General features: G+C 36.0%; 1 protein-coding gene across 1 annotated transcript in view; it reads right to left on the reverse strand.

Moving 5' to 3' along the window:
• Positions 1-27,191, reverse strand: part of LOC148956258 (LIM/homeobox protein Lhx9-like) — a 52,062-nt gene that overhangs the window by 23,810 nt on the left and 1,061 nt on the right. The window contains exons 2-3 of the mRNA XM_089090088.1: positions 14,527-14,647; positions 9,353-9,518 (exon numbers count right to left, since the gene is read on the reverse strand). Coding sequence (XP_088946214.1) covers positions 9,353-9,518; positions 14,527-14,647 — 287 coding nt within the window. The remainder of the gene's footprint in view (positions 1-9,352; positions 9,519-14,526; positions 14,648-27,191) is intronic.

A 27,191-nucleotide genomic window follows, 5' to 3' on the forward strand; every position in this document is an offset into this window, starting at 1 on the left:
GAGAATTCCTCGCCCATCCTTTTCATAAACCGTAAAGCAATGGTGTTTCAACAAACCTCTGAACTTACTCAGGTTTGTTTCCTGTACAATTTTATGTGGCAAAGTATTCCAGGCGCTAGAACAAACATGGCGCACAGAAAACTTTGATCGTGTAGTAACTGCTATAGAATTCCTATAGGCTACTGACTTGAACTCCTTGTATTATGCTCGTGAACACTAGAGACCGGTAAGAAGAGTTCGCTGAAGCACTTTGGCAACAAATTATATTGGTACTTAAGCATAAATAGAGCATTATAAGATACTGGTATTACTATCATTCGTTACTTACTGTGCTTCGCTGTAATGCAACACAGCAACGAGGAGGATAAGTCATATCCGTGACAGAAACTCCGATTTGTCAAAATCTCTTTAGTTTTTCTATTTCCCCGTTAGTTTAATAGAGTTTCAACGTAAATCACCTTTTTATGCTTTAAAGTCCCTTACCTCGCTCCTCAAAAAATATTTGGTACTTATGTATTATACGAGAAACACTCGAGAATTTGGATCGCGAAGACAATTATTCGTAAGCGCCTTTAACTGAGCTAATTCACTTGAGTCTCCATTCGTTCATGCACAGGATTGTATGCTATTTAACATAAAATATTGTATAAACACAAACTATTTAGAGACTTGTTATAAAAAAAAAAATTCGGGGGGGGGGGGGCTAGAGCCTTGCAAATGCTGATTTTCTTCAAAAGTTCCATTGTGGGTCCTTTACATCAATATTTAGCGGGAAGTTTAACTCTTAAACCCTTTCCTCTGGAAGAATATATTCTACTACCCCCAATTTTTTTTCCAAACCTTAAGCGAGGTATTAAGGCAAGAGCTCAGCCCAACTCATGTATAGGATAATTACAAATCGTTAAAGTTTTGATGTCGCTCTTTATTTTTATTTGAAAAATAAACATTTATTTTTAATCGTCTTCGAAGGCGAATGTCTTGGGCATCGATATGTTCAGCGAATCGCTGAGATAACTGTAAATAAAATTTCCGATTGGCAAACGCCCCGCTGGATCCTTACTGAAAAAAAAAGGAAAAAAAACTCTATAATTATAAAAATATACTTATTGGTTTTCACGTAAGCATATATGTTGGACAAATTCAACCCAGTAGTTCCCAATAGTCAGTGATCCAGGGACCGTTGTCTTTCAAGGGGTGGCTCACTATCGCTGCAGTTGGTTTGAGGGTGCAATCTAGGGTAATCGGGGGCGCTGATAACGAATATTAGGGTGCACAACTTCACATGTGTGTAGAACATGGTCATTTTAGCCTATAAAGTCAAATTTAGCTTTATTTTTTCTATTAACCACAACCTTTATTTTTTTATTTAACCTTTATTTAATTTTGAAAACAAGGTTTTTCAGTATACTTTTTCTTAGTTTTTTTTCGGTTTTCCTAAAATTTTTACCTACATAAGTATTTTTTTTTGTACTTTATTTGAATTTTACTCGTCATTACGAGTCTAATTCTTGAGCAACTATTTATTTTTTCTAAATAACGTCATAGCTTTCAGAAATTAGCCTCCAATGACCAATTTTTTTTAATTTTTTTAGCTGTTAAAAAAACGCGTTCTTGATAAAAACAAAGTCGAAACTTGAATCTGCAAGAATATATAAGCGTTTGGACAATAAATCCCCCCCCCCCCAAAAAAAGAAAAGTTTCTGAATAGTGGCATTTTATTCGAAATTTTTCAACACAACCTATAATTTTTATCTCACCAAACAATAGATCACTCTTTTTTTTAACCAGATCAAGTATTTACATTCTATACAACTAATATTTTTAACCAGGAAAAAAACAAACAAAAGCCTCATTCTGCGATCGCATGGGCAAATTTGGTTTCCACAGCAATATAAAAAAAGCCCAACATCTTACATATCGGGTTTTAGTTGTATAAAGTACTTAGCCATAAAAGGCTAATTTCTTCTTTATAAGCCAAAATCGTCAAGTTCTACACTAGTGCGAGTATATACACCCCAATATTCGCTTTAAGCTCCTTAGATTACCCCGGAATCCATCCTCAAACCAACTGCGGCTTATGTGAGCCACCCCCTCCCTTATTTATTTTTTTTGTAGTAGTAGATACCATCTGGCTTACATAGGCTCACATACGAGCCCCAAGGTGCCGAAGCCGTGTGAACGTGTGGTGCAGAGCCGACTAAGGCTGATTTAAGATACTAGTTTCTTTAATTACCAGCATGGCAGGGGTAATGATCTAATCGGTTAGATCGGGGCAACGGTCACTGATGTACCAGACGGTAACTGTCATGATCAGCTGAAAGTAAGGTTTAGACGAGGGCATTAGCAATTTAATATAAAAACAAATAGAAAATAAAATATTTAGAACTGAACATGAAACGGAGGCTCAAATCTCTTTTTCTTCTTCATCTTCATCTTCGGACTCGTTCTGATTCACATCGGAAAGTAGGCATTTTTGGGGTACAGCTCCACACTTGCATGCGCTGTCACAGAAACCTATTTTGAAGCATATGCAGCGCGAGCTGCACCTCGTCTTATCACAGTTACAAAAAGAAAGCAATGCTAGCCCATGCGGCATCACAAAAACTAGGTCTGGCTTCAGTTCATGATCTTCGATTCCACAGCCCATATCGGTGGCCTAAGATAAATCAATACGGGGCTTGTGACTTTACATCCAAATCAGGGACTGGAACATTCACCTTTTCTAATGAAGTGGAAACGGGATATCAGTTGGTGGTAAACACCGCAAATCCTCCAATCTTGGGTGCAAATGTGCTCGAAGGTCATTCAGACTATTGAAGTTAGTCGCACTTCAGCCATACATTTAACCATAAGATGCTTAGAGACGTTGACTACCATCACTTTGCACAGATGATGACTTCTCTGCAAGGGCTCGAACTTCACACCTAAAGACCCCAACAAAGTTTCCGAAGACTTCACAGCTCAAAAAAAGGGGACCTTTCCAATTCCATACAGAAAGCTTGTGGTGTCACATTCACTCAAGCTGTGGACAAGCGGCAAGGCGTTGCAAAATGTTACTCCTAGTTTTTGTGCTTCAAAAACTGAATAGGTATGCAGTAAGAGGGAAACTTAACCCAGAGCTTCTTGAAGCTGAGACTAGCAAGATACTGGAAGTAGTAATCAGCTAGTAAGACAATATTAGTATCGTTGGCTTGTATTATCACAAGCGTGCTCTTTCGTCTTGCGGCAACTGTTGTATGGTATAAAACCCGAGTGTCAGCTTCCTCATGGCCAGATGAGAGATCATAATCAACGGAGTTTCCATGGGGAATCAGGGTAACATCTCTATGTCGACTCCTGAAACCTCCAGCGATATGAACCATCAGATGGGTCAAAATTTTGTACTCCCAGAGCTCGAAAAGAACTTTCAAGAGTCGACCTTTGGCTGAGCAACTACTAAGAAACCGTCCCAGAATGTTGCAACTTTGCTGGGGAAAGTAAACGGGCTGAAAAGATTTCCTCTAGGATCTCCTCTTCTTTCTCGACAGCCAGATGCTTCTTTGAGGTTAAACGAGTAGTCATCATGGGTTCTATCGTCACTAAAACCGTCATACCTGTCACCAACCAAATGGATAGACTGACAAGCTTCGGGTATGTCCCTAAGAATCCCACCGTAAACTCTTATTCCAAAATCTGCTAGCGTCTCATTTTGTTCTGGTCGATAACTCCTTTTGACACTCCTGACATCAACTATATAATTAGATAAAGTAGAGTCTTCAAAAAGCGTATGTGGAATCCTTTTTGGCCATTACTGCAAGCCAGACTGTTGCAGAATGTATTTCAAGGCTGTTGACTTTGTGCCAGTACGTAGCTGAGGATCCCTATGACTTGATGATAATACTGCAAGTGAAGATACCATCTTGGAGATACCACTGTGTTTACGAATTTGACAATAAAAGGCAGAAATCGGGTTATGGACTTGGTAGAGTTGTTTGGAAACCCATTCAAGACGACGAGAACAGAGCTGCACAGCTTTATGACAGGGGATACAGCTCCAGAAGCCGTAGCAAATAGTGTGCCGAACTTCCGAGACATTGCCTTCGAAGCCATGTGCTCGTATCTCGAAGGGACATCCACGAAAGTAAAAGTTGGCATAGTGCAAACTTTCGCCTCTGTTACCAAAAAAGGAAAAAAGAAACAGCCCCAAAAAAAGATTTTGGGGAAACTGAGCTGATTAAACGAGCTCTGCGTCTTGCAAATTTAACACAAACGTCGTCCCTCTGTAAGCTGCTGAAGTACGAGCTACAGCCACATCCGGCCTCCCTTGCAGTATCATCACCAAGTCGTAGGGGACCTCAGCTACGTACTGGTACAAAGTCAACAGCCTTGAACTACATTCTGCAACAGTCTGGCTTGCAGTCACGGCCAAGAATGATTCCACATACGCTTTTTGAAGACTCTCCACGATCTGATTATATAGTTGTTGTCATGATGGTCATAAGGTGTTATCGAACAGAACAAAATGAGACGCTAGCAGATTTTGGAATAAGAGTTTAAGATGGGATTCTTAGGAACATACCCGAAGCTTGTCAGTCTATCCATTTGGTTGGTGACAGGTATGTCGGTCTTAGTGTCGATAGAACCCGTGATGACTACACGTTCGACCCCAAAGAAGCATCTGGCTGTCGAGAAAGAAGAGGAGATCCTAGAGGAAATATTTACAGCTCGTTCACTTCCTCCAGCAAAGTTGCAACATTCTGGGGCGGGATTCTCAGTAGTCGCTGAGCCACAGGTCGACTCTTGAAAGTTCTTTTCGAGGTCTTGGAGTACAAAATTTCGACCCGTCTGTAGGTTCATCTCGCTGTAGGGTTCGAGAGTCGATATAGGGCTGTTACCGTTACGCCCCATGGAAGCTCCGTTGATGACGATCTCTCGTCTGGCCATGAGGAAGCAGACACTCGGGTGTTATACCACAAAGCAGCTGCCGCAAGACGAAAGAGCACACTTGTGATAGCACAAGCCAAAGATTCTGATATCGTCTTACTAGCTGCATACTACTTCCGGTATCTTGCTAGTCTCAGACTCAAGTAGCTCTGGGTTAAGTCTCCGTCCTACTGTATACCTATTCATACGGCAGCACAAAAACTTGTAGTAACATTTTGAAACGCCTTGCCGCATGTCCAAAGCTTGAGTGGATGTGACACCACAAGTCTTCTGTATGGAATAGGAAAGGTCCATTTTTTTCCAGCTCCAAAGTCTTCGGAAACTTTGCTGGGGTCTTTAGGTAATGAAATTCGAGCCCTTGCAGAGAAGCCATCATCTGTGCAAAGAGATGGTTTAGTCAACGTCTCTAAGCAGCTTGTGGTTACGGTATATGGCAGAAGTACGACTAATTTCAATAGTCTGAATGACCTTCGAGTACATTTGTACCCAAGATTGGAGAATTTCCGGCGTTTACCACTAACTGATATCTCGTTTCTACCACTAATTTGAAAAGTTTCATGTTCCAGTCACTGATTTGGATCCAAATCCACAAGCCCCGTATTGATTTATCTCAGGCTACCGATATGGGCTGGAGACTCGAAGATCATGATCTGAAACAAGGCCTATTTTCTGCGATGCTGCATTGCCTTGCTTCACTTTTTTGACAACTGTGACAAGACGAGGTGTGGCTCGCTATGCAAATGCTCAAAATAGGTTTCTGTGACAGCACATGCAAGTGTGGAGCTAACCCCCAAAAATCCCTACTTTCCGATGTAAATCAGAACGAGTCCGAAGACGAAGATGAAGAAGAAAAAGAGGTTTGAGCCACCGTTTCATGTTAAGTTTTAAATATTTGGTTTTTATTTGTTTTGATATTAAACTGCTAATGCATTCGTCTAAACCTTACTTTCAGCTGATCATGACTGTTAACGTCTACTACATCAGCGGCCGTTGACCCGATCTAACCGATTGGATCATTGGCCCCTGCTATGCTGGGAATTAAAGTAAATAGTACCTTAAATCAGCCTTAGTCTCTCTTAGCCTCTGCACCACACGTTCACACGGCTTCGTCACCTTGAGGCTCGTATATGAGCCTATGTATGCCAGATTGTATATACTACTTTTGTTTGCCTGGTTTAAAATATTAGTTGTGTAGAATGTAAATACATGCTTTGATTCAGAAAGAAGCGATCTATTGTTTGATGAGATTAAAATTATAGGTTTTATTGAAAATATTTCGAGTAAAACACCACTATTTAGAAAATTATCTTTTTTTTTGGGGGGGGGGGTTCTTGTTCAAAAGCTTATATATTCTTGCAGATTCAAGTATCGACTGTGTTTTTAGTAACAGCGTGTGTAAGACATTCTGGTGGTTTGAATGATGTGCAGTTTGATTCGTTTTCGTTTTTTTTAACAGCTAAAAAAAATTAAATAAATAAAACTTGGTCATTGTAGGCTAATTTCTGAAAGCTATGACGTTATATAGAAAAAATAAATAGTTGCTCAAGAATTAAGATTTTATGGAAAAGAGGCATATAGTTTAACTCGTAATGACGACCAAAATTCAAACAAAGCATACAAAAATATACTTATGTTGGCAAAAATTTCAGAAAAAACGAAAAAACTAAGAAAAAGTACATTAACAAAACTTTTTTTCAAAATTAAATAGGGGTTAACTAAAAAATAAAGGTTTTGGCGAAATACTAAAAATACTAGGTGAAATTAGTCGTTCTTAGGATTTAGAATATGTCAAGTTTGCACAAGTTTTCAGTTTATTTACTGTGTAAAAAAAAAATCAAGAGCGGTATGACGTCGTTGTAGGCCAAGTTTGACTTTATAGGCTAAAATGACCATTTTTTACTCGTCTGCAAACTTGTGCACCCCGATATTCGTTAAAAGCGCCCCCGATTACCCTCGAATCCAACCTTAAACCAACTGCGGCTGATGTGAGCCACCCCCTCCCTTTTTTTTAACGATAGCGAATCTTGGATCACTGACTACAACCCATATTCTCAACCTGGCAAGACTCAACCTTAGCCAATTCACATCTACGAAGAAGTCAACTAATAATAAAAATAAACCCACGCAAAACTAGAATCAGTAATAAGTTCACCCGCACAATACACAAAACGAAACAACTTCAATCCGACAATAACTCAATACATACAAAATTCAATCCTTGCGTCCTAAATGTAGAGAGGACACATAATTCTATATGCTCAAAACCTCGAGATTTATGCGGTTTTCCCTAAAGTTTTTCATATATTCCCCCCCCCCTTTTTTTACAATTTTCCACTCCCTCTTTCATTTAGTAGGTTCCTGCAAGCAGCACAGGCTAGTTAAATCTATAAAAATTCAGCTTCTCAAAACTCAGCCTACACAAAACCTAAACCCTTTGACTTGAAACCATCAATTGCATAGGTATTATTTCATAGAAAAGGAATTATTTGAAAAGATTGTAAATAAGATTGTCCCTGGACCCCAGTCTCGGTCTTAGGTGACCTGGTCATGGGGACAATCAGTATGAAAGATGGATGTGGAAGTACCAAAAGTAGAGAAGGGCTTAAGAGTCTCAAAATGTTGCAGGTGTAGTTTTGAGGGGCCTAGATGATTACGATGACAATTTTTATGTACTGTGTTGATTTGTTTTTCTTGGAATAGGGTTGTTGAGATGAGTTTTGCCCATTTGTATTATTTTGTTTCATTGAAATTTCCCATTTTTGAATATTGCATGAGGAAAGTCTCTCTTGGCTGGAGCTTGATGATTTTATGAGAACATTATTTAGCGAGGGCTAGATTGAGGGATGGTCCTTACAGTTGCTCTATGTGCGGACAGATGGGCGAGTCTTTGTATCATTTTTTAAGGGGATGTAAGGAATTGAGGGAACACCGGGCAGAAATTTGTCATAGGGAGGTTGGGGGGAGGGATTGGAATTTGGACATTTTGAAAAGTGGGTGTTATTTAGATATAAAAAATATTAGAAGGTTCGTCCGGGTAAGTATGAAGCATCGTGGAAATTTTCTTGAATAGTAAGGTCTAGTGTTTTGCCAGGTTGCGTTTTGATGTTGTATTTTTGCTTGTTTGTTGTGTTTCACCATGGCCGTATAGGGCTTTCGTGTGAATAAATCTGTATATCTATCTATCTATCATTCAGTGAGAACCTGAAACAAAAGTCAAATTTGTGTCCTGATCAATGTGGATGAAATATTGCTTCAAGAAACATTTCCTTTTCAGAACAGAAAAGGAAGAGATGCAAGATGGGAGACAAACTGTAATTTTACCAAGCCCAACAAAGTACAGAAAAGTGTATACGTGTAATCATTTCCCGTCGTAAAGTTGGCCGAGTAGCATCAGAAGGAATTGCTGGTCAGATTGCGCTTCTTCGCTCTGTAGGTTGTTACTGCCATTCAAGCCACATTTCGTTTTACCATAAAAAAAACTTATACCCGCAATCTTAAGCAACTTGATGGATGAATAGAAATTTGGCAGCCTTATCACCAAGAGGGTATCCAGGATTTTTGTTCGGAAGGGGTTATTTTTTCGGGGGGTGCGTTACAAAAACTTTTAAAAATGCATCAAAAATTTGCTTATTTTCATTTTATTAACGTTTTTACGAGTAAGATAAAATCTCGCAGAGGGGAGGGGGTGAAACCTGGTAACCCCCCTACATACAGCCTTGATTGTTACACCATATCAATTGGCAAATAATGTTAATTGGGTATTGATTTATAAATGATTGCAAATCAACTGCTAGTTTTGTTTTTAAAGATATACTAAATTAACACACGTCCTTACCTTCTGTTAAGTATAATAACACGTTTACCGTCTACCAGGAAAATCACGTAAATAACAAAAAATTCTCAAAGGTTTTCAGTTCTTATTCAGGAATATTTTTTTAAATTAAAAAATTCTAGTTCAATACGCTTACAAGTCTGTTGCTTGTTCCAACCTGCTTCCAACCCGTTCTACACGGGAATATATATTTTGAAGCATAATTTCTTGGATATTAATTGAAACTTAAACATTCTAGTTCAGTAAGCTTGCAAAATCTACTGCTCCGAATACCTTCTACATAGGGCTATATTTTTTAATTTAATTTCTTGATTTTGTTGCCCATTGCTATTTCTACAGGGAACAAGGTTGCTGTTGCAATTGTAGCTTAGCCGGAAACAACAAGTGAAGAGGGATTAATTGTAAGTTTATGACTGCAAATTTTGAGTTGCTTTTAAAATGAAGTTTTTCTTTTTCGAATATTACTACGTAAATTGATTTGATTTTTACTAAAGCTACTATTCAGAACAGTGTTAAAACCACTGTTACGGTGTAGTGTAACAGTGTTAAAGTTTTAAAAGTGATAAAACCGTAAGTTTCAAAAGAATAGATACTTACCCATTTGGTGCTGTAAAAGGTGTCGTGGAACGATTCCATGAGGTACGTCTCCACAAAGGGAGTCGTTAGAGCTAAAGGATCCTCCCCCATGTTGAAGCATATCGAAGTGGAGTCGACAATATACAACACCATCACGCATTCCAAAAATATCTCCTTTTGTTAGAGACTAAAATAAAATAGCACATAATTATAAAGTAAATTAACGGAATTGAATCATTCCCAAGACCTATATTGCATTATTATTAATAGCTGTTGGCGAACTCGACCTGGCCCAATTTCAAAAATTCAAAAAATGAATGGGTAATGGGAAGCACATCCAAATATATGCGGATACAAACGTTTCTGCATACTAATTCATATGCGCAAGAACACATAGAGCCAAAATTTTTTGGAGAAGAAAGGGGAGTTTTCGAGAGGAGTGACTAAAACGATTCAAAAAACGCGCTATCAGTCAAAAGCTCCCAAAAATTATAGGATAAACATGACCAAAGAAATACTCTATTTCCTACCAGCATGAACCTTCTTTTGCACAAAAACCTACCTTCTTAGTCTCTAACCCTCGCACGAACACCTACAAGAATATTTTTGGTCGTACGGAGGGAGAAGTTTGCAACACAATATATCTGCCTCTTTACCCCCCCCCCCCCCCCAACTTTGTATGTCCAGTGACGCCTTTGATTTTACTTCCAAACCATGGGCGTTAATTGGAGAGAGCAGGAGGGCCTTTGCCTCCTTGATAGTTTTGCCTCCCCTAGATTTTGGAAAAAAGAATAAAACCTATTTCAAAGATGTTTGTGAATTGGTGTCGCAATTACAAGCTTGTTTTTGGTTCTATATAAGCTTTTAGTCTTACCTCCGTGTCTTTAGGCCTTCTGTGTCCAATTGCCTACTTGATGTACGACCCTTGTGCTTTAACCTCAACGTAACTTCGAGAATATTGCTACATGATTACTGCCAAAATCTGACAAACAACATTCAATGCATGCAAAACTCAATCAACACAAAATTCTTCTCACGGAAAACTTACTCACAATTCAACCGGGCAAAACTTAACCCCGCAAAATTCGTCCCAGCAAAACTCAGACTAGTAAGAATTAGCACAACGAAAATCAAATTACGCAAAACTAAAACAGCAAAAATTGATCCAAAGGTAAATTCTACGTGGCAAAATTTAACCCACTCTCAGACCAAAAACTCCACTCAAAACTCGAATCCTCTGAGATTCAATCCATTTGTAAATTAAATGCTCAATGCTTTAAACCACACAGGCTGAAGTCTCAAGATTGTTACAAGAGAGCTGGTCAAAAACTGAAAATTGTATTATTATTCGGCTGGCAGCTTTCAGGCTCTCTAGGAGGTAACGGGGACTAATATTCAGCGACGGGGACTATCCTCCTTTCAGAATTGAATGACGCCAAATGAGGCTGAGTATTTTGTCTTTTTGGAGGTATTAAAAATGGGATGCAGGATTGAGGTTCGTAAGATTACCCTTTTCAGTCGAGTAACTGATTTTCTGGTCGTGATTAGAATGGCTTTCTATTAGGTTAACTTGCTGCAGACCGAGTTCCGCTGGTTTCAATCATCTTATGTTGATCGAACATTGCATAGACTTAGTTTTACTGGACTAAACATCGCATGAGTGGAATTGTACAAAGCTTCTCTTTATTCAGGTTGGATTTTGGACGAATTGAATTTAACTCAAGTGGATTTTTACTGCTTTGAGTTTCGTTCGGGTTGAAATTAGCTAGAGCTGGGTTTCGTCGTGAGTTGAGGTTGTAAAGGATTAAATTTTGCTTGGGTTGAATTGTACTCGCACTCCTATTATTAGTATGATAATTACATACAAGTAAGAGCCTAGGTTGCCTATAGCTGACACACTGGCAAACTCACTAATCTTTAGTTGTTTTGAACCTCTGAGTATCTCTTAATAAATCCCCACAGATCTAGCTCATTTTTATAATCTCATCTCAGTCTAGTCTACGCAATCGATCTTCCTCTTAATATATTCATGGCTAATTTATATAAGTATTCTAGAAATAAGATTCGTCTGTATTCTAAAGATATTTCTAAGTAACCTAAGCCGTTTTACACAGACCGAGTTGACTTCGAGATTATTGTGATAAGAGATGTGTAGGGACAAACCTTGTGTAGTGACAACCAGCTAGCTTATAAAGATGTCTGCTTGTCCTGAAAAACCTTATCCTTTACCATTTTCTTTTATCGAACAGACAGAACGTTTATCTGGCCGTTTTGTATCCATTTATAGTTCTTGCTTCTTTAAAGAAAGGACGACTTTTCATTTACAAACTGTTTATTTCTTTTAAAATAAATACACATTAAAATAATGAAGAAAAAAGTTGGCAGAGGATATTGTATGAACAAACAAAGAAAAACCGGCGAAGCTTATGCCTGCATTAAAAAAATAGTTCTAATATCTAAATTTCTAAAAAGGTTCTTAAAAAAGTTGGCAGAGGATATTGTATGAACGTAAAAATCCAGCGAAGCTTATGCCTCCATTAAAAAAGTTCTAATATCTTAAGTTCCAAAAAAGTTCTAAAACAAAAGTTTGCAGAGGATATTGTATGAACAAAAAAAAAAAAAAAAAAAAAAAAAAAAAACCGGTGAAGCTTATGCCTGCATTAAAAAACAGTTCTAATATCTAAATTTCAAAAAAAAAAATTAGTTCTAAAAAAAGTTGGCAGAGGATATTGTATGAACGAAACAAACCGACGAAGCTTATGCCTGCATTAGCAAAACAGTTCTTATATATAAAGTTCTAAAAAAGCTCTAAAAAAGATGGCAGAGGATATTGTATGGATACAAAAAAACACCGGCGAAGCTTAGCCTACATTAAAAAACAGTTCTAATATCTAAATTTCAAAAAAAAGTTGGCAGAGGACATTGTATGAACGAAAAAAACTGGCGAAGCTAATAGCCTGCATTAAAAAAAAGTTCTAATATCTAAAGTTCCAAAAAAGTTCTAAAAAAAAGTTGGCAGAGGATATTGTATGATCAAAAAATACCAGCGAAGCTTATGCCTGCATTAAAAAAACAGTTCTAATATTTAAATTTATAAAAAAAAAGTTCTATGAAAAAGTTGGCAGACAATGTTTTACGAAAGAAAAACGGCAAAGCTTATTAAAAAGTTCTAACATCTAAAGTTCTAAAAAAGTTCTAAAAAAAAGTTGGCGGAAGATATTTTACGAACGAAAAACCTGTGAAGCTTATGCATGTATTAAAAAGTTCTAATATCTAAAAGTTCTAAAAAAAAGTTAACGAAGGATGCATTAAAAAAATTCTAAAATCAAACGGCCAGTCACTGCTAAAAAGTTTGTAAACAAAACAAAAAAAAATTCAACAGCTATATTTTTCCAGGCCAAGCCACTGTTGTTAAAGGCTAAGGAACTATGTGTCTGAGCTTGCAATGAAGCTATTTTGTTCCTCTATCCTTTTGTTTATTAAAAGGCATTGATTAATACTTTTCTCCTTAACAAGAAAAGATGAGAAAGATAAGACATTGAAGACAAAACCAAAAAATTCAACAAAATATAAGATTGGAGAAGCCGTCCTGACATACAACCTCTTAGAAACCATCGTAGTTTACTTCTATTATGGATCAATTTAACTAACTAACATAAAGTAGATCATTATCATGATTGTTATATAATAGTGACCAGCTAGTTAAAGGTAAAATAATAATTCACATAGTACGCCAAATTTGTACTTAAGAGTTTAGGAAAAAAATTGGGGAGAAAGTAAAATTTGTCCCTGTCGCTTTCAGAAAAAGAAAAACAAGGCGCAAAAGCTCAAAATGCGTAGTAAACATACTTATCTTTGGTATTTGAAGATTTAATTTTTTCGATCTTAAGATTTCTCTTGATTTTCCATCCTTGATCTTTCTCTCATTTTTTTTTTTGCAAGGAGAAAAAGATTAACAAATATGTATTTTTTTTATGACGCAAACGATAGGGGGTGGAAAACTATAGTTTCTATAGTAAATTTAGACAAACTGCAAGAGCAGCTTCCAGCTATTGAAACATTTGTTTGGCCTGGAAAACACTGCCATCTACCTTTATGCTTATTGAAAACTATAGCTACTTGAATTTTTCTCCTGCTTTCAAAATTCAGGTGAACAATTATTCTATTATCTATAATTCTATTATATTTTAGGTGCCATTTTGGTTTCAATTATTTCATCATTTCGGTGTGAGCACTATGCCTTTTTAAAAACCTCTGTTTAAATTTATCTTTTCAGAATTTAGAGAACCATATATAAAACTGTGAGAAAATCAAAACCTGTTTACAAGTGTAATAGCCTATTCATTTCTCATAAATAATGGTATCTTCAAGGAGAGGTGGGCGTGATCTCGACAAAAGTTCTACAAGTGATAATTGCCAATGTTAAGTAGGAAAATTAAGATGTACTTATGAAAATATTTACTATTGTGTCCTATTAGATTTTCTGAAAATTAAAAAGAGTAAAACAAGCAAGATGTACTTTAAAGAATACGCCTTTTATTTCTAAATACACTAGAAACTAAAAGATGATCTTTTCCTGCTTAAGGAAGAATTGAGTTTGCATGAACCGAAAATGAATTCATAGCACTTTCGCTGCATATTTTATAGCTATTCAAGGAACATGTTCTAAGTCATAACTGGCCAATACTTTCATTTTTAGACTTGTTGATGGCGAGATCAACTCCGACATTGGATGAGCATAAAACTTGAGCAAGTACTACAAATCCAATATCAAGAATATATTTTAATAAAGAAGACTGATATATTACATAAAACTAAATATAATACAAAAACACAAAACTGAATATATTGATGTTTTATAATCAAAGTCTTAAACTTGACTAAGACGGAATGCGTAAAAGCTCTTAAAATAATCATCAATTAAAAAAATCAATCTCGAGTCAAAATTTGGCGAACAATATGCCTGAATTGATAGAATACAGCCAGCTTGACGGTTATAATGCTTGTTTGAAAAACGCTTACATGGCCGTTGAAAAAATGTTTTTTTTCAAAATAAAATAAAAAATCCAAATATTCTGAAAGAAAACTGAACTTCCTAAAAAAATTATTTGTATGAGACCAACCTGCCCTCCATTACCAAAAAACTCTCTGGACTCACAGTACAGAAGCAAATTAAAAGAATCTGTAATAATTACCTGATTGCAAGCAGCACAGGTGAAACATGATAGATGATAAACAAAATCTCGTGCTCGCATGACTAGATCGTTTGGTCCAAGTACAAGACCACATCTTCCACACCGTCGTATCCCATGGAGCCTAAAATTAAAGTTTCATTAATGTTGTCTTTTTATTTTAAAAAATAATAATTTGACGCCACACAAACATTTATTTTGTCTGGCCAACGATAGAAACGATATCAATATAGACATTATTTCGATGTGGACGGAGGGGGTTCAAACACCGTGCCCCCCCCCCATAAATACGGTCTTGTGTGAAGATCATTCGATGGATAAATTAAAAGAAGTTTCAAAAACTCTGCTTTTCAGCATTTTCAAACTTCAAGATTTTTCTAAAGAAGAAGCGGTACTAACCTCATACACGGTTTTTGATTGAATTATTTGTTGTTAATAAACTCACATCTATAAATCAATATCTTAAAAATGCAAATAAAATTTCCAGAAGGCGTGGAGCTTATCAATCAAGGCACATTTTTTTTTTTTTTTATTATTATTTTTTTTGTAGAAGTATAAGTTAACTAAACCTTGAAAAAAGGCTTAGTGGAAAAGTGTGAGGATTTTTGCAGGAAAATGTGCAGGAACTTATAATTTGAATAATATTGATGACTGTGTCACTATAACAATCACTATAAAAATGATTACATTAATGGTGGTAATAGCATTTAAATAAGCAGCAATAATAACAATTCTAACATCAGCATTAATAATAAACAAAATGTAACTATTAGCACAAATTCCGAGAACTAACCGTTTATACCCTTAAAAAGCGAAAAAACGATAACAAGGGCTTTGAATTTAAATGTATATACTTTGACTATTCAAAAAATAGAGATATACATAGCATATGATTTAAAAGTATAAAAGCTCCTTAATTTGAGTACTATAGAACTCCAAGGGGAAAAAGGAAATATTTTTTAGTGGCGAAAATTCGAAAATAAAATTCGAATTTTTCCCGTTAACGGGCCTCTGGGCCCTTTGTGATTTTTTGGATTGTAGTGTTTTTATATTTATTGAATAAAAGAACTTGAATAATGAACGGGTGTTAAATTTATTGATATCTGTGTAGTGTTTTGCAAACAGTCTCAAAATTCACTACAATTTACCTTCTGAAAATTAGCCTACCGAAAGCTATCTACATTAACCCCTTCACATGGTAAGAACAAATTGGAAAGTCAAATACTATGTCGGGAACATGAACGTGCAATTTACCGAGAGTAGCCTAAATCTTGCTGCATGTAAAATGGTAAGAGTGTCTAACTCATAGCCAATCACTAATCTGAAAACAATCACATTATGCAATGCAACTGGTACTTGATGTGTCTTAGAAGGGATAACAATGGAATCTAAAGTATCAGTAGGTTTCTAATCCTCACCAGAGAGTTTACATTTTCTTTCGCGTTTACGCCTGAAGCCTGACGGCAAGCAACTATTTATCATTATGCATATTGCATTGCAGTTTGGTAAGTTTACCTTGTTGTATATCATGACGTTGGATAGAGTTGAAACGTTTAACAAAACTTTCAGTCTTTTTTAGGAAGGGGGGGGGGGGTAAGTAATAAATTAAATCTTCATCAATACAGATATTTACGATACAATTTAAACTCTATCCAACGGAGAGCAATGGTCGAGGGTAAGGGGAATTAGAATTTGGAGGAATGGGGCAAATTATTTGTTCTCCGGCTGCTCTTCGTTTTCTTTTTTTTCGCTGTTATTTATATCGTCCGACAGGTGTTTGGCTAGTTTACAAAATGTTGGGATTTTTATTCAAGCCCAGTTATATGTATCTGAGGAAGCTATGTCGATGTTTGGGGGCTGGGGAAATTGAAAAAGGCTGATCTAAAATTCAAAACAACTGTCTTTTGTTTTACACATAACGCAAATGGCCCTATTTAGCTAGAAAACCAAAAGGTCTGTCATGTCCAACAATTGGTCTAGTTCATCTGGGATCGGCGGAGCTCTTCGGCTGCTTCTTAATTTCTAAAGAATTCAGTCCACTATTTTCTATTATTCCGAAGGCGAAGGATCCCAAGGCTGAAATCCACAAAAAAGACCACGATTACTATATGGGGGTCAGTGGCTGGTGAGATTCACTATAACTTTCTGCAACCGGGCCAGACCATCACAGCAGAGTCTAACTGTGAGGAAACCGACGGAATGTACCGAAAATTGCATCGGCTGCCGGCTTTGGTCGTCGGAAAAGATTTAATCTTGCTTAACGACAACGCCCGTCCGCACATTTCAGAAATTACTCTCTGTAACCTAAAAGAATTAAATATCGAAGTTCTGCCTCACCCACCATACTCCATAGACCTCTCGCCAACCGACTACCGTACCATCTTTTCTAGCACTCTGATAACTTTCTCGCCGGCAGAACCTTCGCCAATCCGGACGAGGCAGAAAAGGCCTTCGTCAACTTTATCGGATCCAGAGCACCCAGTTCTTATGCCGACAAAATTAATCGACTTGTGTTACGTTGGCAGTGTATTCAATGGCCCTTACTTCAATTAAATTGAATAAGTACTCAGTGACATATTACAGTTTGTAGAAGACTCATAAAACCGGACTAAACTTTTGAAACAGCCATTCCAAATTAGGCGTTTTTTCAATTTTAGCAGTGAAAATACCAAAAAGGGTTATTATTTAATGAAAACACCCAAAAAAGGTATTTTCAAAATCTAGCCAAGTGTAAAATAAAACTGGAGATTCGGCCATGACCCCCCCCCCCTCCCATTGAAGCAACTGAATCTGTTATGCCCCGAAATCAACTGTATCAATTATTAACTACTAAAATGTAAGTATTTATTTGATATGATAAAGTTTCAACAAAATTATTTGTAAATGCGTGTGGTAAATAAATGCTATTAGATCACCTTATTATACTTTATTAGTTAAATATATTTGTGTAATATAATAGTTTTGGAAAGTTGAGAAGTTAGTGCAACTGAGGGACAAGTAAATGCGACTGAACAAAAGCCCTTCTTTAGCACTGCCACCGCTTTTTTAACATTGACATTGTTTACGGGCATGTTCAAACTAACAGCTTCATGCAGCCTAATGACCCTTTTGCGCTATAACCTGAGGAAGGCTCCCATGGAATATAAGGTGCTTCTAGCTCATAATCAAAAACTTTACCTCAAAAGCTAAAGTCGAATGAGGCATCACTCCGTTTTTTTCCATAACCGTCAGTTTAAGAACATCACCCCGGGCAAAAGTTGCATTGATAAAAAGAAGATTCCTTACTAAACCAATCCCCTTCTGTAACAATCCCCTTCTTACAAAAACCAATCACGTTTCTGTAAAATAATGCAACTTTTCTAATATAATTTTTTGTGCCTCACTAGCATCGAATAAAAAAACAGAAGAAGAGAAAATAGACACATTACTGCTTCCCATGTGATGTAACGCGAAAAAGTGATTTTCCATGTTGCTCAAGTTGGGGGAGTTTAACCCTTCTAAACGGAGTTTTCGGTTATTGTGATTCCAATGGTGCAGTTTTTATTTCGCTTTGAAACCATTTCCTTGGAGTTTCAGGCTATTTTTAGAAATTTCCTCAAATTTGTTTTCGCAATAAATGTTTACCATTATGATTAACGGAAATAACACCTATTATTCCTGATGCAGCTTCAAATGATAATTCTTTCCGAATTGATTTTTTTTTTCAAAAAGCCTTTTTTTTTGGTTACTATGGGCTATAGTTCGTTCGTCACTAAGTTGCACCTGACACTGCAATCATGATTAGTTCCATGGGGTTAAAGAGATTTTGATCAAAGTCAGTTTTATTTGCAGTCGATGAGCAAAGTGAAAGGTAGAATTCAATACTATTTTTATTTCCCTAGCTTTCAGTTACAAAATTATACTTAAGATATGACCTGCCTCATTGTTTATTTGGTACATAGTACCACAAATAACGTTGCGTTAGCTCTCCGTTTGGTCTTAGGGATGATTTACGTTACACTAACCCAAATGACGTTAGCTCTCTTGACCACCATACGAATATCTACTCCTACAACTATCAAATACAAGGTAAAATGTAGTTAAAATATGGCATACTTAAAAAAAGATCCGACAGACGACGGGGGAAAAAGAACGCAAATCTTCTGTGGGAACCCAGAATTAACATTATAGAAAATGCTGAAGAATATTAGACTTCATTTCCTTTTAATTAGGCATTGTATGTAGGTGCTAATAGCTATTTGAGAATAAATCTGTTTAAATTATGCAAATTTAATGTTTATATCACCGTTTTGTATTTAGACGTTGCCCGTATGAGGATTCCAACCAATTAGGTGTTGACAACGCACATTCTACATAAAAGTAGCAAAAGTTACACTCCCAAACCTTGGAAGAGGAAATAACCAAGCGAGGTTATCCTTGATCGCCTCTAGTACGGAAGCAGTAGTATAATATGGGAATTCTATATAAAATATGCGTATTTTGTAACATATAACGGATGGAATGAAGAGAAATGCCAAAATTTGTAATTACCAATATTCAGGGCCGTATCCAGGATTTGTTTTTTTTTGGGAGGGGGGTACAAAAATAAACTTCAAAAAACGTGTCAAAAATTTTTTTACATTCATTTTGTTATGTTTTTTACCAGTCGGACAAACATTTCGGAGGGGGGTTCAAACCCCTTAGCCCCCTTGGATGCGGCCTCGCCAACATTATAGCTTTGTTTTCAATGATCTCCTTTGGGGACAACAGTGTTTTCCAGACATTTTCCAATGTGTTTTATAATTTAACTTTTTCATTACCATTCCTTGCGTTTCTATTTAGCCCCTGAAACACCCCCTCCCCCCAAAGAAAAAACTGCAAACAGGCCAGCTACCTATTCCTATCAATATATACCAATTTATTGATATTCTACTCTTTCGAGGGCGAGTGTCTACGTGTAAATACATAGGGAGAAATGCATACAGGTTCTATCTTAAGTTGAGTCGTAAGATTTTTCATAGAGGAAGAGTATTTTTATAATGATGTCATTTTATCTCAAAACTAACTTATTTCAAAATCAACGTTATAATTAACTTATAACATGTCAGAATACCATATCAGGGGTACGGTGTATATATATATATATATATATATATATATATATATATATATATATATATATATATATATATATATATATATATATATATATATATATATATATATATATATATATATATATATATATATATATATATATATATATATATATATATATATATATATATATATATATATATATATATATATATATATATATATATGTATATATATTGGGCTTTCAGTTGAATGTATTTAATATATACGTTATAAATTTCCCAAAAAATTTTGTATAGAAAAATAGCTATGCTTTTCGGCTAATCAATGTCGCATAATTCAATCCAGGTTATTTTTCAATAATTTTGTTTTATTCTCTTGCAGTATATTTTTTTCATTTAAAGGTCACCGCATGTTGCAATGTAGAAATATAAAATAGAGCACATGTGTCACCTAAGAGCTAAAGATCACCATGATTAAGACAGTCTTTTGAGCTGAGTTTACAGAGGGGTTAACATATTAACTTGTATCTTCCTAATTTTTGTGATTGTTCATTTTTTAGGGCCTTCCTGCCATTCTTTAAACGAGAAGGCTCATGGGCTCTTCCGTCCCATTCTATTAAGTATTGTCTCTATTTGGAGTGATTTCTTTTGGATTCTATTGAGTTAGAACAATATTGTTGGTTCATATTTTATGGGAGATACAGAAATTGACATTTGTCAATTTTGAAGAAAACCTTTGTAAAATTGTCTGATTTTTCTCTGATTTTTTCCTTTGCAACACAAGTCGCATTTGAATGCGACTCAGAAGACTTAACCTATTCAGAAGATTGAAAATAGACGTTATTACATCTAAGAAACGAATGTATTGGCATATTGGAATACTTAAAAAAACTAAAACAACGAAACTTATTCTAGAACAATGGCTATTTAATCCATTCAAAAGACAGCCCAGAAAAGTCCATGGAGAGAACTCGCACTGTCAACCATTTCTCATGGTTATCACTACTAAAGATTGACGGATTGAAAAAGGACCGGAAGGGGGAAGGAGGTGTAAGTTAATGGAGGTAAGGAGGTGAAGGGGGAAGGAGCCTTTTAAGTTAATTTTGAGATATTTAAAGCATAATAATACTGAAGAGGATATAAACTACATTAAAGACAATGTCAATGATAATATAATGGAATAATGACGAATGCGACAAAAAAGGGTAGTTGTATGATAAACGCCCTACATAATATTCTCCTAATATGCTTCTCTGACACTCGTTCCTAATGAAATATACCAAAGTAATATGAAAACATAATACTTTAGAAACTATTAGAGAGGGGGGGGGGTAAAATAAAGCAGTCTGCATGCGCAATGTATTAGGTACAATTATTCTGCATATTATGTAGTAAGAGTTATTTTCTAACTTTACACTGTCCAAATACTTTACCCCTACCCCCTTAATGTGACAATATAAAGCCAAAATTACATATTTTCCATCTATTATGTCACTTCTCTTTATCTTATTTCACGCTAAGCTGAAAGAAACCAATGGAAAAAAAGTGGTTTTATAATGCGTCAATGAATGAACAATTTTAGCGGTAGGACGTTTATAATACAAGTACCCAAAAAAGATTGTGTTTTCCGTTATGAGTTTTCCGTAATGGGTTGAATTTTGCTTGAGCTGAGTTTTGTGCGTTGAGTTTGTTTCTGAGTTAAATTTGGCCCCAATGTTTGTCCAACTCGTAAAAAAGTAACAAAAATAAATATAAACAAAATTTTAATGCGTTTTCTAAAGTCTTTTTTATGAACCCCGACCCCCCCCCCCCTAACCTACAAATAATCATGGATTCATAACTGCCGTTCACTGGGAAAATGCTTTTTTTTAGACGGAGAGCTCAAGCTTCCCTGCAATAAGGATTTACAGATAGGCTGATTCTGGTTCTATAATTTTTGTAAATTACCTGATGGTAGCGAATTTTGATGTGTAATACTAATATTGATAAGATTTCATATATTTGAAATTAGCATAACAATTAAATTACTTTGATAGGTGTCGCCTTTGAGCTGTGATTTTTAGAATTATGTTGACACTGAGAGAAAAGTCACCGCTTACTGTTCATTACTTGGAATCGGGGCCGCATGCAGGATTTTTGTTCGGGGAGGGGAGTTAAAAAAAAAAAGATTAAAACACATCAAAAATGTGTTTTTATGAATTTTTATTATGTTTTAACGAGTCTGTCAAACATTTCAAGGGTTTTAACCTGTTAACCTTTCCCATGAATATGGTCTTGCCAGGAATACTTTAGTTTTGATGTTTAAAATAATTCCAGTAAACTACAAGCGTAAGCTTCATGCTAAGCTCCTGCCTGTGACCCGGTCACTGGCGAAAACAATATAAACTAGCACTAGAACCCCTTGATAATTGCCTTCCAAACTTTCGAGTCTTCAAAAATCAGGCCTGATCATGATTAAAATCCTAATTCGCCAGAATTAGGATATAACATTAGCCTGATCATGATTAAAATCCTAATTCGCCAGAATTCTGGAAATAACATTTCCAGAACAAATTAGCTTCAAAAAATCATAGCCGCTTCTCTCACACAAAGTGATAGCAAGCGTTGTGTTGCGAACAAGCATAAATAAATGAGATGATACGTAAGGATACTAAGACATCACCAATCGATACAGTAGAGTCAATAACCATGGACTAAATATATTCCAAACACTAGTAGCTAAGTATAGGGGTGTTGTTGTTGGGGGGGGGGGGGGGTTGCGGGGCAGTTGTCCCCCAATAATATGGAGAAAAAATTATCAAATATCCCATACCCCTTGACTATCCGGATATGGACCCCTCTTGCACCCTCCCCCACCCATAAAAATACTGGAGATTTGCCCCTGGCTAAGTCAAGTAGTAAACACTGTTCACAGGAACAAGAGCTAAGCTCATAGTTTGCCTTTTTATGGTCTCCAACTTATCCATCCTTTGTGAAAGGAGAAGAACATCAAAATCGTCTTTTATAATCTGATTTCTAATTCCCCCCCCCCTCCCAATCTGAAATATTCGAGAAAAAATTTGTTAAAAAGGATGTAAATTTTCTCTCAAATTGTGCAAAGATAGCCATATATGTACGGGGGAAGGGAGCAGAGATACAAATGTTCTGGTTATTTCCAACAATTTTTTTCAACAATAATTTGTCTGCTTCAGCTTTTTTCCAAAGAGCTAACTTGCTCAAGGGTGTCTGGTTTGGCAGGTATTTAATAAAGAGAAATATAGGTGCCGTTTAAGGTTTAAAATATATTTTTTTTTTCCAAGATCGTCGTTACTGAGAGGATTGGAAGTGGGGTTGAAAACTAAAATGAAAAAACGCTAATTTAAAGTCGCAAAAATTGATTAAGCACGGATATGTACGAGGCGTAATTTTTAATTAAGGTCTGTTTGAACATAAGTATACAAAGAAAGATTAGTTCAAAAACGTAAATTTATTTTCAGAAAGTGCATACTTTACTCAATTTTTCGACACAGTTACCAAGTTTTTTGAAACTCTTATCATGCCTCTCAACTAATTTTAAAGTAAAGTCTTTATAAGAACTTGCCGCCGGCTCAAATAGCCAAGAGTTCACTGCTGTTTTCACGTCGTCATCTTTTTAACGGTTGCCACTGAGGTTGCAACCGGTTGAACTGGAGACGAAACGTGGGTTTCGCATATCACGTTCAAATCAAGGCAATAGAACATGGAATGGAAACATACACAGTCCCCTGAAAATTTGAAGGCCGAACATCCCTCTCCCAGCGCAAAATAGTCATCGGTGTTTGGGAATAGGCATGGTGTTTTTTTGTCGACTTCATGCAACGGAGGAACCACTATCAATGCAAAAGTATACTGCCTAACCCTCAGAAAGCTCCGCAGAGCGATTAAAAAAAAAAAAAAAAAAAAAAACCTGGCATGTTCTGCCAAGTTTTCATGACGAAACCTTCTTCATGACGATGCATGACCTCAGAGTGCTGGTCAGAACCCTAATTTGTTGGACAGTTTTGGCAGGAAAGCTTCAGATCACCCACAACCCACAATGCAGTCCTGATCTTGCGCCCAGTGATTACCGTCCGCTTCTCCACCTCAAGCAACACCTCAGTGACAAACGTTACAGTGATGACGACGACGTAAAAACGGAAGTGAATTCCCGGTTTGCGGAACAGGCGGCAAGTTTTATACAGAGGTTACTTTAAAATTACTTGAGAGGTCTGATAAGTGTTACAACAAACTTGGCAACTATGCTGTCAAATACAGTAAAGCATATACTCTTAGAAAATAAATTTGCTTTTTTAAATAATCATTCGTTGTGTACTTATGATCAAACGGACCTTAATTAAAATACACACCTCGTAAATTATCAATTACAGTTGGCCTCTTTAAGCTGTTTTGCGACTATCATCAACATTAGGCCATGATGGATGTAGGATTTGGGCGTTGATGAAGTAAGACCGAAATTTTTTAACGAGTTGATTTCTAATCACCTCTTGTGAAGTCAGGAGGAAGATCAACGTCATATTTGATCGCCTTAGTAATAAACAAAATTGTGTGTTGGCACATAAACTACAGATTATGATTTTTTGGCAATATTAGCCCCCCCCCATATTTTTGTTTTCAATCGTTAATTTAAAAAAAAACATGGTACTTGTCTAGAATCCGGTAGTCACGCGAGAAGTGAAGTTTCGTTAATGCTAATGAAATAAAACAAAATAGGATACAAAATATAACAGTTCAGAAACAAATTTGGGTTATATATTTGCACATTAGGGGGGGGATAAAGCATAATATATATTAAATACGTAACCTAACCTAACCTAGGTACCTTTTAGTCCCCCTAAAGCCTAAAACTAAAGTTTAAATATAGTTCCCGGAGTAAGAAACTGTATGTTTATATTTCACATGCAGAGAAAACTTCTTTTCAATGAAGCATCTCGGTCTTTCTCGTTGCGGTCTTTCTTTAAAAGTATTTAAAGATACTTTTTTTTGTATCTTAATTGAAAAACTAAGAAAATGACAAATTTGCCCGACATAATTTTGAACAATAAATTCCCCTTCCACAAAAGAAGTATCCAGGGGGCAGGGGTTACGGGATTGAGCGACCCCCCTAAATTTTTTTCGGAATCCTTAAAACGTAGCAAACAAATTTCTTATGCGTATTTATTAACCCCCCCCCCCCAACAAAAATACTGATGCACTTTTTCGTCCCCCAGCCCATTGGCGCTCATAAGCTGAATTTTCAGGGGGGAGGGGTGCTTTACTGGTCTAATCGACACTTCCAATGCTGTATAATTCTGTTATATATATTCTGTATATTCTGTATATAATTCTGTATATATGTAATGCTGTATAATGCTGTATATATTTTTCTAAGTTTAATCTTCATTCACTGATTTCACTTTATGTATCCACTGTACGTCCAGTACTTGAGTATTGCTCATCAGTATGGTATCCCCTTAATAAGAGAGATAGAGAGAGGGTTGAGAGAGTGCAACGTAGGGCCATCAAACTCATACCCTACCTGAGTCATCTACCTTACCACCAGAGAATGCAAAGACTACAGTTGCCTTCTCTCCAGTTCAGACGTGATAGAGCCGATGTAATAAATACATTTCGCATTGTTAGGAATATTGATAATATCACCCCAACTCACTTTTTCACTTTTACAGAATACAGTAGTAGCCGTCAACACCAACACAAAATTTACCCACCATGTTCACAGAAAAGATTAGGCCAAAACTCTTTGTCTAGCCGAGTGTGGAAGACTTGGAATTCACTTCCATCAGAAATAGTTGCAAGTACCACGGTCCAGTCTTTCAAAAGTAGTTTAGCCTCTACAGATTTCTATACTAGGTCCTATCACAATCCATTTTGAGATTATTTTTACTTTTGTATAACCTGATTTGTGACAGTGTGACAGTTATTTTGTAAGCTTACTTTTTCGTAGGTTTCAATTATTAACAGATATGTATCAGTTAAGTTGGTATGTTATTGTATGTTTCAGTAATTTTGTTTTTCCAATGTTTTTAAGTTACTGTATGTTTTTGTTATGTCATTGACATTGTTATAGACTTTTTTATAATTGTTTTGTGCGACAAGATTATTAAAGCTTACCGTATCTTGGTATTAATAAATAAATAATAAAAATCTCAAAACAAAAATATAAAATATAAGGTAGTATCATTTAGCCAGGGGGGCTAGATCCCCCCTCTGCCCCCACCCATATGGGCGCCCATGCCCCAGCCCCTAAATTTTTGTGGACTGAGGCCACTGGTGGCTGCATGACTAAATTGGGAGAAAGGGGGTATATTGCCGTCTGTCATTTATGTATGTGACAAACAGTATACAATCTGACTAAGTTTTTCTCTTAAACGTTATATTTAATTCTCAAGTTACAAGGTATAAAATTTGACAATAAAAATACAATAAAAAATTTTGAGTTGATTTGAGTTTGGGGTAGCTACTGTTTCCTACAGAGAAACCAAAAAGTACTCCAAAGGTAAAAGTAGAAGAAATATTTGCCAATAGGGCCAATTTTGTTATTTCAGTGGTCATTGACAAAGAAACATTGACAGTATTAAGTTTTGGGGTGAGGGGTAAACAAACTTTCACAAAAAAAGTAAATTGCAAAGTAATTCCAATCTAAATGGAGACAATTTTAATTCTATCGGCTTAATCAACTCAATTGTAATTGAAAATAGCATATTGCTAGAAAAGACTTCTTAACCTTTTAAAAGTCCTAAGCACATTGAATCTTACAACATGATCTTGCAACCCCCTTAAAATACAGTCCAAGATTTTTTAAATTTTTTTATGTAAATAAACTGCCCAGAAACAGTGAGACGAAATTTCTTGGGAATTTCGAAAAGTATGTAGCTATACGTATGCTATTATATTTTATTGACTATTATATTCGTGAATATACAAAAATATCTCTCAAAGAGGGGTTTCGAAGGACGATACACTAGATAGAATTACAGAGCAGTTGCGTTTTGTAGAATCGGACGGTGAATCTCATCTTTTACCTATACTCCTCAGTACTTATAGGGCTTAGAAGACTTTACGAAGACTGTTTGAAGACCAAGTGCGACTTTATGTTCGATGCTCTATGGACCAATGCTCTAAGACAAGAGCACTGCTGAAAAAATTACTGTAGTGCTTCAAGAATGAAAGTGCTTATTTATTCACATTTGTTTTAAACAATAGGTTTGTCGGACCAAATGTTCTGAAAGGCAATGGGTATACAACGCACTTGGAATTACTTATTAAACTCTAAAATGTTTTCAGTAAAATCTTAGTCAAATTCTTGGATAAAGAGTGGGAGGTTAGTGTTGACAACAGTTCACCTCGCAAACATAATAATTTGTTTCTGTTTTCACTTTTCATGTAATTCTTTACATTTATTTGATAATTTTTTAAAATAATAAAACCATTAACGCCAGCCTATTTAATGCTGTATCCACGTGTCTTTATTTTGTTCACAGAATTAACAATACATAGCAAAAAAGGTGGTACTTGTTTAGTAGCCGGGCAGCACGAGAGAAAGACCGCATCGAAATCTCAAAGATACTATATGAA

The sequence above is a fragment of the Artemia sp. Qi Xiang Cuo genome, chromosome 1 (genome assembly GCF_049724085.1).
Source record: "Artemia sp. Qi Xiang Cuo chromosome 1, ASM4972408v1, whole genome shotgun sequence".
Taxonomy (NCBI): domain Eukaryota; kingdom Metazoa; phylum Arthropoda; class Branchiopoda; order Anostraca; family Artemiidae; genus Artemia; species Artemia sp. Qi Xiang Cuo.